Here is a 12,977-nt window from a genome sequence, read left to right on the forward strand (position 1 = left end):
CTCATGTTCTAAAAAATGCACTTGCTCCCTTTACCAGCATCCTGTTATTTAAATGAAAAACAAAAAGAGTTGACTCTGGTTGGGAAAAGCTGAGGTGCTGAAGAACACTGTGGTTCCCATGTTTGAGTACACTTGCTAAATTAGTTAAGAGCCTTGGGGTTATACTGAATCCAGCATTATTACTGGAGAAGCATGTCAATGCTGGCGCAAAAAATGCTTTCTTCCATCTTCATTTAGTCCAGAAGATGGCTCCCTACCTTTACTTGGCCTTGTGGATCTATGCCATGGTGACTTCACAACTAGACTATTGCAACACCATTTGATGGACTTCTCCTCCATGAATTCGTCTAACCTTCTTTTAAAGCCATCTATACTGCCAGTGAATTCCACAGTTAAATGCTCATTGAGTAAAGAAGTATTTCCTTTTGTCCGTCCTGGTCTTATTCCCCAGAAACTTGAGTGCCCCCTGTTCTAGTATTATGAGAAAATGAGAAAAAACTTTCTCTACCAACTTTAACCACCCCATGCGTAATTTTATAAACCTTTGTCATGTCCCCCTTTGGACATCTTTTTTGTATACTAAAAACATCCCAATGTCTCCAATCTTTCCTCGCAGAAAAGGTGCTCCAACCCCTTAATCATCTCGGTTGCCCTCTTTTGTAGTTTTTCCAGCTCTTTAATATCCTTTTTGAGTTATGGTGACAAGAACTGCACACGGTATATCAAATGAAGCCACAACACAGCTCCATTCAAGGGCATTACTATACTGGCTGTATATAACCCAGTACATGACCACACTATGGGCTAGATCCAGAGCGATTCAGGTCGATTGTGCACAGAGAACAGGGCTTTCCTACCTCTCCTGAATTCCATGGATTTCTCCCCTCTGAAATCCCTTGCTCCTCTCAAAAAATGCTCCTCAGGGAGTTCCTTCATGAACTATATGGACATGGTGTGTAGGGTGTCGCTCAAGTGGGTAAGCTGCAGAAATTGCAGGTTCTCCCTCTGCTTGTCCTCCTCTTGAATACAGACCTTAATGTGGTTTGAGTGTGTCAGTGAAGCTGAGAGCAACACCATCAGGAGCACAGGCTTGGTCAAGAGTCTAAACTAGCAGAGTCACTCAGGGGGGAATGGTAAAAGCTGACACACCAGACTAAGATGCACCTGCCCCCTAACCTGTTTCTGGACCAACAGAAAACAACTCTGCTCCATCCTTTATGTGACAGCCCTTCAAATACTTGAAGAGGGCTATCATATCACCTCTCAGTTACCTCTCCAGGTTCTCTAGGCTCCTCTCTCTTCATTTATATTTATTAATTTACATTTATACACTGCCTTTCTCCACAATGGGGACCCATAACAGCTTGTATCTTTCTCCTTGCCTCCATATTATCCTCACAACAACCTTGGTAGGTAAGTTAGGCTGAGAGTGCGTGACTGGATCAAAGTCACCCAATGAGCTTCGACCAAAGGGTTGGGATTTGAACCTGGATCTCCCAGATCCTACTCTTAAATTGTAACCACTACATTACATTGGCTGGGGAGGGGGGAATGCTGTTGAACAGTAGCAAGCAGCCAGACCTGGGTGAGTCATGCACGTCATATCAAGCTATCCAGTTGTTGCTTCTAGACCTGGCTCCAATGAGTCCTCCCTCAAAAGCCAAAACAGCCCTGGAAAGTGCCCTGTCCTGCCCCCTCCCCTTGCCTTTTACTGATAGAAACTAAGCCTGGAATACTGACCTGTAACTTGTTTGCCTAGCAACAGCCACTGAGGGCATCTGGTTAAAGCTAAAGGTGCTCCTTTTATCATTTTGGGTTTCTTTTTAAACTTCCTAATGTATTTGTTTAGATTTCAGATTTTTATGCAAACTTGGGGCATTTTTCAGGTGTGTAGGAAGATCTGTTTTGTCTATTCATGGCTCCAATCTCCAGATTTAAGTATCCACAGATCAGGTATACACTTGGCTCTAAGTATATAAGACAAGTGGGAGACCCCTCCTACATCACATCCTCTTTCCCTTCCCTGCCTGTCATAGTCTCTTTCCCTTTCCAGTTTCCTTTTCATCTTCCCACCCACCTTTCTCTGTCCCCATTTTCACCTTTCCCCCTTCCAACCCAGGCAGCCTCTCACCTACAGCCCAGCTACATGGTGGAGAATCTGTCTCACACTATTTCTTCTTTCCCTCCTCTGGGCAGCCTCCATATGCTAACCTTTCCTTACATCCTTCTCTCCTTCAAACCCATCAAACAACCTATTTTTAATCTCTCCCCTATTTTCATCTATATTTACTGATTTACTTCTTTTACATACTGCTTTCTCCACAGTGGGGACACAAAACACCATACATCATGCTTCTTGCCTCCATATTATCCTCACAACAACCCTGGGAGGTAGGTTAGGCTGAGAGTGTGTGACTGGATCAAAGTCATCTAGTAAGCTTTCACAACAGAGTGGTGATTCAAACTTGGTCTCCTCTCTCAAAGGCAAAACAGCCCCAGAAAGGGCCCTGCCCACTCCCCGCTGCCTTTTCCTGACAGAAACCAAGATTTAAGATTTTTCTGCAAATCTGGCGCATTTTTCAGGTGAGTAGGAAGATCTGCCTTGTCCATTCATGGCTCCAGTCTCCAGATTTAAGTATCCACAGATCAGGGGCACTTGGCTATTAAATGTAAGATGTCTGCAATACATTCTTAAGTATCTATATTCAAAATTATGTGTACAAAGCTTCTCACCTGCTTCTGCTTTGCTTTGTTCTTTAAAAATCGTTGGAGTTGATGATAATTGGCGATCGGTAAGCAGCTTCTTCTTTGGCATCTTAAAAGTACACTGATCCAGACAGTTAGCATTGTATTCAGCATCTTCTGGTATTTTGCAGTCATAAGGTGGAACTTCTGAACTCAGTTCTTCAAACCAGTTGAGACTTATTGGTCCTAAGTCTGAGAAAAATGATATATTCAGGATTCCACATGCCATTATATTAAAGTTACAGTAACATTAAGAATATTTTAATGGAGAAAATGTTTAATTATAAATATTTTAAATAAATGTATGCAAGAAATTGTTTTTGAATACTTATACAGCATAGCATCAGTGTTTAACTTGCAAAACATCAACACTATATATAATAGAGAAGTAAATACATTAGCCTGCCTTATTTTGAGTCAGACCACTGGTCTATCAAGGTAAGCATTATCAGCAATGACTCTCCAAGTGCTCAAGAGACTATCACACTACCATCTGATCTTTTTTTCTTTTCCAAACTAGAGATGCCAGGGACTGAGCCTAGAACCTTTTACATGCAAAGCAGATGCTCTACCACTCAGCCATGGCCCCTCCCTGACTTGTCTCCTGTACCCATCATGAGAATTAAAAAACCCAGACTAGGTATGGGCTTACGCATGCTCAGGGGATTCCCCAGATATGCAGACAGAACATAAATGTTTTAAATTAACCAATATTAAAATGCAACTAACATTCAGCTATAAAAATACAATACACTGCAAGAGCATGGAATATTGAAACCAGTTGAGAAATAGTTAAAGCGAAGAGGCAGGAGGGAAATTAGCCTGACAGCTTATAGAATCAGAAATGACTAGAGCCTGGGAATGTGATGATTTCCAAATTGTTTCTCTACCCACCCTTGATTCCTCACAGGCTCCCAGTATGAATACTATACTTTTGAGCTAGTTGGTCCTGCATGCAGCTAAGCATAGTAGATGCTCCCAAGATAGAATGCACCATCCTTAAGCCCCACATTTTCAGAATGAATAGACTGCTTTTCCAAAAGGCCGAGGAGTAGGGCTGTGCGCTTCGAGTAAAGTTACCCGAAGCAACCTGATTCGGAATGCTTCGGTATTCCCCGAAGCAGAGCCAGCATGCTAGCCCCACTTCGGAATACCGAAGCAAAGCTTTCTGAAACATTCGGAAATACTTCGGAAAGCTTCGGGGCTTGTTTAAAGGGCCCCGCCGCTGCTTGCAAGCAGTGGCGGGGCCCTTTAAACATTAACCCCCCCGCCACCTACCTTGTGGTGGCTCCAGGCTGGCTCCTCTGCTGCCTGAGCCTGCAGGGTGGTGGGGAAGGCCAGAGCCACCTCCTCCGGCCCTTCCTGCCCCTCAAATGGCCACAGCATGTCAGTGCCGCAGCGGCCATTTGAGGGGCAGAAAGGGCCGAAGGAGGCGGAGAAAAGCCCTTCCTGCCCCTCAAATGGCCACCACGGCACCAGCACATCGTGGCCATTTGAGGGGCAGGAAGGACCGGAGGCGGCGGCTACGGCCTTCCCCACCACCCCACAAGCTTGGGCGGCAGCAACAGAGGAGCCGGCTGGCTCCAGGCCACGCAGCCTTGTGCTGCCGCCGCCGCCGCTACCACCCAGCTGATAACCCAGGTAAGTGGGTGGGGGTTGGAGGGATCTCCCCAGGGTCGGGTGGGGGGTGGAGGGGTCTCCCGGGGGTGTGGGGTGTGGAGGGGTTGCCCCAGGGAGGGTGGGTGGTGATGGTGGGGAGTCCCCCCCTTGCTTCAGTATGCTCCGAATCTTCACCGAGCATACCGAAGTGATTCCCAAACCCCGAATCCAAAGCGGCTTGCCGCTTCAGATTTGGGGGTATTCCAAATCGGTTTCCCGCTTCCCAAAGCGGGAATACCGAATCTACCCACTGGTGCACAGCCCTGCCGAGGAGCAACCAAACCAAGCCCACACTACTACATCACCTTGAGGTTTCTGAAGCACCAGGCCCTAGATTCTATCAAGAGACAATATGTAGTGCAGAAAAGACAACAAGGCAATTTGGAGATGAGCAGCTCCACCTCAAGAGGTAGGAGGGAGATTCGATCACATATTGCAGCAGGTCTTTATTCTTCATTAGCTAGGCTTCCAGGCTCACCAGCTTGAAATTTCACAATAACAAAACTGTGTTGTGCACATTGATCCTATTTACTTAAAAACTCCCTGGAATTAGATAGATAACTATTAATAAGCCCTCTTAATTCAGTAAATATTATTGCTAACCATTTTCATTTTATTTATTAAACTAATTTATATATCCGATGGCAGATGTGCTATATTTAACATATGCACTGAGGTCCTTAAGCATAATATTCTTTCAAGTGATATGATAGAAGGCTAAGAACTAAAATCTCTGATTTCACATCACTTAGAAATAAACACTTTCTAAAGAGCGCTTTTTGTATTAACAAAAAGCATCTATACAGGCTAATTAAAGAGTTTTTCAGGGACTCTGGAAAATAACAAGACATACAATTTCATTGGTGATAAAACAGAATAGGTAACTATTAAAAACTGGCACAGTAATATTAACTGGGACCATAATGAGATGCCACAGATCTTCTTGACTTTCAAAAAGTATTTTGATGACTTTTCAGAGTTACCTGGAAAAAATCAACTGATTACGAACTCAGATAACCATAAATGTCCCTTGAAGATTATTTAACAAGCATGCTGCTGATTAGGAAGCTGTCCTAGGTTAAATTCTCCTTCAAAATTCTCTTATGAAACAACCCATGCCAGCTTGCATTAAATAAGTGACAGGATTATATATTGTAGTAGCAGTGCTATCATTTCTCTCAATGAGCCCACTAATTCATTTAAGGAGGGGGATATAAATAGTTCACATTCAGTTCCTACCATCTCCAGTTAAAGGATCACAGGTAACAGGGCTGGGAAAGACCACAGCATAAAATATGCCAGTTGGTCTAGACAATATCAGACGAGTTAGACCAACAGCCTCATTCACATGTATCAGCATGATGGATGCCTATCCACAAAAACCAGTTAACATATTTGAATTTGAAACATTTTTGATCTGAAAATATTATTTATTTATTCTTCATGTAGTATCATCAGTGTACGCAGCACTTTACAGAGTAGCTTACATACCATGGCCACTGGCACTAACTACAACTGTAAATGGAACTGTTACTGCTATTGTTGAGCCAGAGCCCCTGTAAGTTACTGTCTTAAGTTCCATATTCACTGTTGGAACTACATGAAGAATTGTACAAATAATAAGGACTCCATGACCCTGGCAGCAGCACAATCCATAAACCGTTCTCTCTGGAAAATCTCAGATACCTATGAGACTATTAATACTTGCTGCATAGGCTGCAGCCTTTGTGCAGTTCTAGTTTGATCACATTGTCACCCAATCCTTAGAAAAACCTCTGTACCCATAATTTCCTTGCATATCTTAACTAATGTTATCTGCAGCACAAATGATGCTTTAGCTCTTCAACTGTCAGCTGAGCCATACAGAAAATTCAAATGCCAACATTCAAAAGTCCCAGTATATACTTTGATAAATTTGGTTAATTAGTAATTCTGCATGAGTTTCTGTCAACTCAGTTTCCAAAACATTTACATAAATTTTAGAAAATATACTACTAAGAACAAATGTGATAAAAATAAAATATGCATAAAGGAAAAATGCTTTAAAATAACTTCAGTCAAGTACACAATTTATGTATGATCCCTGGAAGGGAGTCCGTCACAGTGCCCATAACTAAGTTTTATGAATTCAAGTGGTACCTGATTCACTGCATTGTGTTTTGAATATTTCGAAGAAAGAGGATCTCCTCTTAGATGTGGGAGCATTCTTCTTATCCATAGCATCACTGGTGTTGTTAAGTAAACCTGGAAAATGATATTACAGTGTTCTCAAACTCAGCTTTCTTATAGTATTGTATTTGGTAATAACTAGGGACATTATCTTCCACTTCTAAATACAAATTAACTTTGTCTTTTTCCCCAACACTCAGTCATGGTTTCTTATGTGTACACCCATATTAGCTATGGTAAACAGTAAGCCATACATACTCCAAACATGACAACAGGTTAAGGAACAGATGATGGTGTAGCACTGTCAAGTTACAGCCAACTTACGGCAAACCCTGGAGATTTCAAGGCAAGGGTCTAACAGAGATAGTTTCCCTTTGCCTGCCTCTGCATAGCAACCCTGGTCTTCTTCAGAAGTCCAATTACTAACCGAGGCTGACCTTGCTTAGCTTCTAAGATCTGATAAGATCAGGCTTACCTGTGCTACGCAGGTCCAGGCAAGGAACAGTTTGAATTATATGTAATGTACAAAAGTGAGTTATAGATGGCAATACTGAATTATGAATAAAATACTTTTACAGAAACTAAACTGAAAGCACTATCATAGATTTAGTTCCTGTATCACAGACACACTTATCTGGAAATAATTACAAAGAATAATAATTTTTAGTACTATGTATCACATTTAAGATTTTCACAGCATCTCTTATACATTATCAAAGTAACTCTCCCAACAATCCTGTGAAGAATAACAACAACTGCTATTCTAGACAGATTAGTGCCCCACTCAGAGCAGTGAACAAATTAGTATTATTATTATCCCTGCAATACAGCTGGGGATGAGAGGTGTGGCTTATTCAAGGCCACCTACTGAGCTCATGGCAGTAGTGAAATTCGAACCAGCAGTGTGCTGATTCACAACCGAACCATTTATCTACTATGTTATAGCAGCTCTTATACCCATTATGCAAATGTAGGAGCTTAAAACCATCTAGTAAACTGATAGCTGAGAAGACATTTAAACTACAGACTTCATGGGCTGCAGCTGCTAACATTAGTTAATTCACTGTCCCAGGTCTTAAACAACTCCAAGGAAACTCATTTCTAACTTACTTAGGTGGATTACCAAAAATGCAAAGAATTGTCAGGATGATGAACAATGCCTTTTAAACAAGAGCAATACCATAGCAAGTGGTAAATCAAATTCATGCAGGATTCCATGCCAGCATATCTAACCCCACCTGGAGTATTTTGTGCAGTTCTGGAGGCCTCACTTGAAAAAGGATGTGGACAAACTGGAACAGGTAAAGAGGAGAGCAACCAAGATAATCAGAGGGGTGGGAACCAAGCCCTACAAGGAAAGACTGAGGGATTTGGGAATGTTCAGTTCAGGAGAAGAAGAGATTTAGAGAGACATGGTTGCTCCCTATAAGTGTTTAAAAGGCTATCACTTAGAGATGGAAATGGAGCTGTTCCTGTTGGTAACGGAGGACAGGACTCGCAATAATGGGTTTAAACTACAGGAAGGAAGAAACCAACTGGATGTTAGGAAAAACTTCTTCACATTAAGAGTAATTCAGCAGTGGAATCGGCTGCCTAGAGATAAGGTGGGTTCCCCTCACTGGCAGTCTTTAAAGAACGGCTGGATGAATACTTGTTGAAGATGCTTTAGGCTTTTCCTGCATTAGGCAGGGGTTGGACTAGATGATCTGTAAAACCCCTTCCAACTCTATGATTTCATATTTCTATTGCATTAGCAGCACCAACAATAATTTTCGTAATAAATAAATGGAAAATACACAGAAAAGGACAACCAAAATGATCCAGGGACTGGGACACTTTTCTTTTTGAGAAAAAATTCAAAAGTTCAGGCTTAGGGTTTTGTTTAAAAAAAGAATCAATTGTTCATAAAATATGAGATGCACGTCAATTCAAAGATGTATTTTTTCTCCATCTCATAAAGGTTCAAGGGTAGCCAACAAAAGTGATGGACCGCTGGGGGTGCTACAATAGAGGAAATGATCTGTTAATTTGATCACAAACAGCAAAAGCAGGGCTCACACCTCTACTGTAGCTTCTGGTCCAGATTTCTTCTCCTAAAATGAAACTAGGCTGTAGAGACTTTCATTGACAAAATAAAGTTGTCCTTTTCCCTTCCATGAGAAGAAATCCATGCTTTCTTCCAGTTCACTTCCGACTATACTACTTGGCCTACCCTTCTAGACTTGGTTTTATGTGGTGCCTGGCATATTGCTTTGCACTGTCTTGAAATATACCATTACATTAGAAAAAAAACAGAAGTCAGAACAGTGCAAACTGGTTAAATAAATATTTGACTAGTCATCTTGGAACAAATCACATTTGAGAACCAGTGTGGCATAATGATTGGAGTCTTAGACTGTCTCTGGGGAGATCAAGGTTCATAATCTATGCTTTTAATGAAAACTCATTGGATGACCTTGGGCTAATCATTTTCTCTCAGCTTAACCTGTTCTCAGAATGAAACAGAAGACGAAACAATGAAGTACATTGTCTTGAGCTCCATGGAGGAAGGGTCCCGACATCAAGCGATCCGCCGGCCTCAGCCTCCCGTGCTTAGACTGGGATTACAGGCGCGCGCCACCACGCTGTAATCCCAGTCTAAGCACGGGAGGCTGAGGCCGGCGGATCGCTTGAGGTCGGGAGTTCGGCAATGCAGTCAGCATATAACGTCAGAAGACGACTGTATAGGTGAGCTGAAAGGGTCCAGAAGAAGTGGCCCGGCTCATACTAGCGGAGCGCGAAAAGCTCCAAGGATCATAAGGATCGCACTATGGAGGAAGGGTGTAATTAAAGTATATTAATTGAATAAAATAAAGCTGGTTTTCAATTTTTAAAAAAACCCAAAGAATCTTTCTCCATTTACTTTTGTTTTATCAGCAGGCTAATGGTATGTAGCTGCTGGTCTCATTGAACAGTATTCCCATTTAATGAGGTACCACTACAACACCGTATTATATCATCCAGCTGCTTTTTTTGTTACAAACAGAAAAGTGAAAAGAGAAAAAATGGAAACAATTTCAATCCGCTGCAGCAGCATATTACAGTCATCCCCTTCTGGTGGTGGTATAAAAACATGATTATAGGATCTGGCACTCTGCCTCTTTCCCCACTCAATCCTAATGACTGTCACCATATCTTGTGCAATGAATTCCATATTTTACATGTTCTCTACAGAATTACTTCATCCTGAATTTCTCTGTTTTCTCCATAACCATATAGATTTGTAAAAACCTCTCTCACCGGCCTCTGTGTTGCTTTGTTCTAAGCTTTTATTTTTATTTATTTTTATATTTATTAAATTTATAGTCCGCTCTCCCCACAAACTGGCTGAGTGGACAACATCACATAATCATAATAAAATCACATTATAAACATAAAACATAGTAGTCATAAAGCTCAAGGTGGCAGCAAATTTTGCTTAACTCTACCAAATTATCCCATGGGGTGGGAAGCGAAAGCCAATATGAAATGTGTCAATGGAAACCGGGGTGAGATTTCAGCCCCACCCCCGTCAACAGCAGACCAGCAACAGCACTTGCCCACACTCTGACCTTAACCATATGCCTCTTCATTAGCCTTTCCTATAAAGAAGCTGCTCAACCCCTCAATTATTTATTCACTTCATTTAAACCCCACTTTTCTCCAGAACAAGGATCCAAAGTAGCTTACATCATTCTGTTCTTCATTTTTATCCTTACAACCACCCTATGAGATAGGTAAGACTGCATGTGCAACTGGTCCAGGATCACTCAGCAAGATTCCATGGCGGAGTGGGGATTCAAACCTGGGTCTGTCATCACTCCAGCCACGACACCACACTTTGGTAACCCCTTTATCTTCACCTTTTCGAGATCTGTGCATGGGTATCAGTCTACTATTCACCTCTTTTCAATACATCTCTCTTTTGGGTCTCAAGTTTCTACTGTATATAATCATATACATTTTCCTAAACATTTTAATCGCTCCCTGAAAGCACTGAACAGTATGAAACGAGGAACGAAGCTACCCCTCCGCACCATCCCATATTTAGCCTGTAATCATAAACACACTAATAGTGCAATCCTAAACAGTTACTCCAGTCTAAGCCCATTGATTTTAATGAGCTCAGACTGGCGTAATCTATTGACAAATCCCTCATTCAATTTAAAGACAGGATTGCTCCCAAAAGTAGCCTGCTTAACTGAAGAAGGGGCCTATTTCCTCACTCCACACAAATCAGTAAGACGACCCCACCCCCTCACCCCCCTAGCGCTCGCACGCCCCCTTCCTTTCATCCTATAGACTTTCGCCCAGCTAATGACTCCCGGAGGTGGAAGGAGCCGCCAACAGAGCTAAGAGAACACCCGCCTCACAACGCCCCCACCCCCGGGAGGGGGGGCATTGTAACAAGGAAGTACTACACAGGCAAAAAATTTTTAAAAGCTGAAAGAACCAGACTGACCACTCTCCGTCTTGCACCAGCAACAGAGCCCCTTCCTCAAATTCCAAATTCCGGCGCCAAATCTCGCCCACGCGTGCGCATTAGTAACCAAAAGTGTTTCTTTTCAACCTAGTCCCAAGGAAATCTTCACAATGCCACGGTCCAGTCAAGCCGAGTTCAGACGCGCAATAAATCGGTCTCTGTGAGGAAGACAAATGGAATGAGAAAAACGGAGTCGGAGAAGGATTTGTAAGGAGGGGAAACGAGGAACCGCTTCCCGCCAGGAAATGTTGAGACACGCCGAGAATTATGATTCTCCCCAAGGATCATGGGACATGTAGTTCTCTCTCTGTGTGAGTTAGCGTTAACAGGTGATTTTTTTTTTGTAACATACTTAAAATAAATGTGAACAGAGGCAACAAAAACTAGACCACTCCAGGTGATATACTGCATGAAAACTGAATACAATTTGCATTGTACAGTCAATTACAAAGTTTCCACGTTTTTTGACTGCTTCAAGATGCAGTAACCTTTTCATTCCTGTATTGTAACATATTGTTTGTCTAATCTGAACAGAGGCAACACAAAACAATCTGCCAGCTCCATAGTTCTTTTGATAAACTAGTATCCTTCACAGAGACCCAGGCATGACAATTTCTTCTATTCTCTCGGAGATGTTAATACAGCCCACCCTCCAACTGGTGCAAAATGCACCAGCCAAGACCTTAGTGGTGGCTCACTGCAGTGAGCATAAGACAGATCTTGGAGCAATTGCACTAGCAGTGTGGGTACACAATACAACGTGATAACTTTTAAATACCCTAAATGACTGTCTCCTTCTTTATATGTATACCTGATTTCTGAGGTCGATGACCTCAGGTCACACAGGAAGGCCCAGCTGCTGGAACACACCATTGCAGAGGTGCACCTGGGTGGATGGGTGGGTGTGAACCTTCTCAGTTGTTGCCTCAGATCTTTGGAACTCCCTACCCCATGAGTTCCATTTGAATTGGCCAATATATATATAACAGAAGTTTAAAACATTAAAAAAATTGAGTCTTATAATTCTTACCATTGTTTTAAATTGTGCATTTATTCTATTAATTTTCAATTTGTCTTTATGATTTTACAATGATAATTATAGAGTGCTGAGCTCAGGTTGCCAGCCTCAAGTTGGTGGCTGGAAATCTCCCAGAATTACAACTATTCTCCAGGCCACAGAGACTCATTCCCCTGGAGAAAACAGCTGGGTAATGTAGACTCTACCCTGCTGAGATCCCTCCCCTCCCCGCCCCCCAACCAGGCTCCATCCCCCAAATCTCCAGGAATTTCTCAACCTGGAGCTGTCAGCCTTCACTGAGAGTAAGCTACCTTGGGCCATTCTTGAAGTAGAAAGACAGAATATACATGGCCTAAATAAATAGTTGAAAATCTCCCTAAAGAATTTTGTACTGTTATGTATAGAAAATTTATCCTTTATAGAAACAGTAAAATGATCCTATAGAGTCTCATCTCTGAAAAAGCACTACAGCTACCTTCGCTGATCTGTATATAAATACAGTACCTAAACCCTAGGACACAGCTACTGTTATAGATACTGGCCAACTGATCCTTTGTTAGTCCATGATCTGGTTGTTCAACAGGAGCTAATAGTGGCAGTCTCATAATAGTTGGGGAAATTCTGGATTTTAATTTCTGTAGAGAGCACAGAGAATACACTCCCTTCAGCCGAATGGAGGGGTGGAAGAGCAAAACCAGAACCTAGCAGTTTTACGGAAAAACTTAAGGTCTACTCAGAAGTAAGTCCAATTTTATTCAACAGACTTACACCTAGGAAAGTGTTTTTAGGATTGCAGCACAGTGAGGTTTCATACTACCCATGGCTGTAAGCAGAATAAGAGCAACATTTAAGTCCAGTTGTACTTTAAGATGTCCAAATATAAGC

At 42.1% G+C, this 12,977-nt stretch overlaps 1 protein-coding gene across 1 annotated transcript in view; it reads right to left on the reverse strand.

The window, feature by feature from the left end:
- The window catches only part of BRCA2 (BRCA2 DNA repair associated), a 50,757-nt gene extending 39,679 nt beyond the window's left edge, over window positions 1-11,078 (reverse strand). Inside the window, 3 exon segments of the mRNA XM_054974441.1 lie at window positions 2,734-2,937; window positions 6,544-6,648; window positions 11,054-11,078. Of these exon segments, the coding sequence (XP_054830416.1) occupies window positions 2,734-2,937; window positions 6,544-6,622 (283 nt within the window). The 5' untranslated portion in view covers window positions 6,623-6,648; window positions 11,054-11,078.
- Between the last annotated feature and the right edge of the window lie 1,899 nt (window positions 11,079-12,977).

This window comes from Eublepharis macularius, chromosome 3 (genome assembly GCF_028583425.1).
Source record: "Eublepharis macularius isolate TG4126 chromosome 3, MPM_Emac_v1.0, whole genome shotgun sequence".
NCBI classification, from domain to species: domain Eukaryota; kingdom Metazoa; phylum Chordata; class Lepidosauria; order Squamata; family Eublepharidae; genus Eublepharis; species Eublepharis macularius.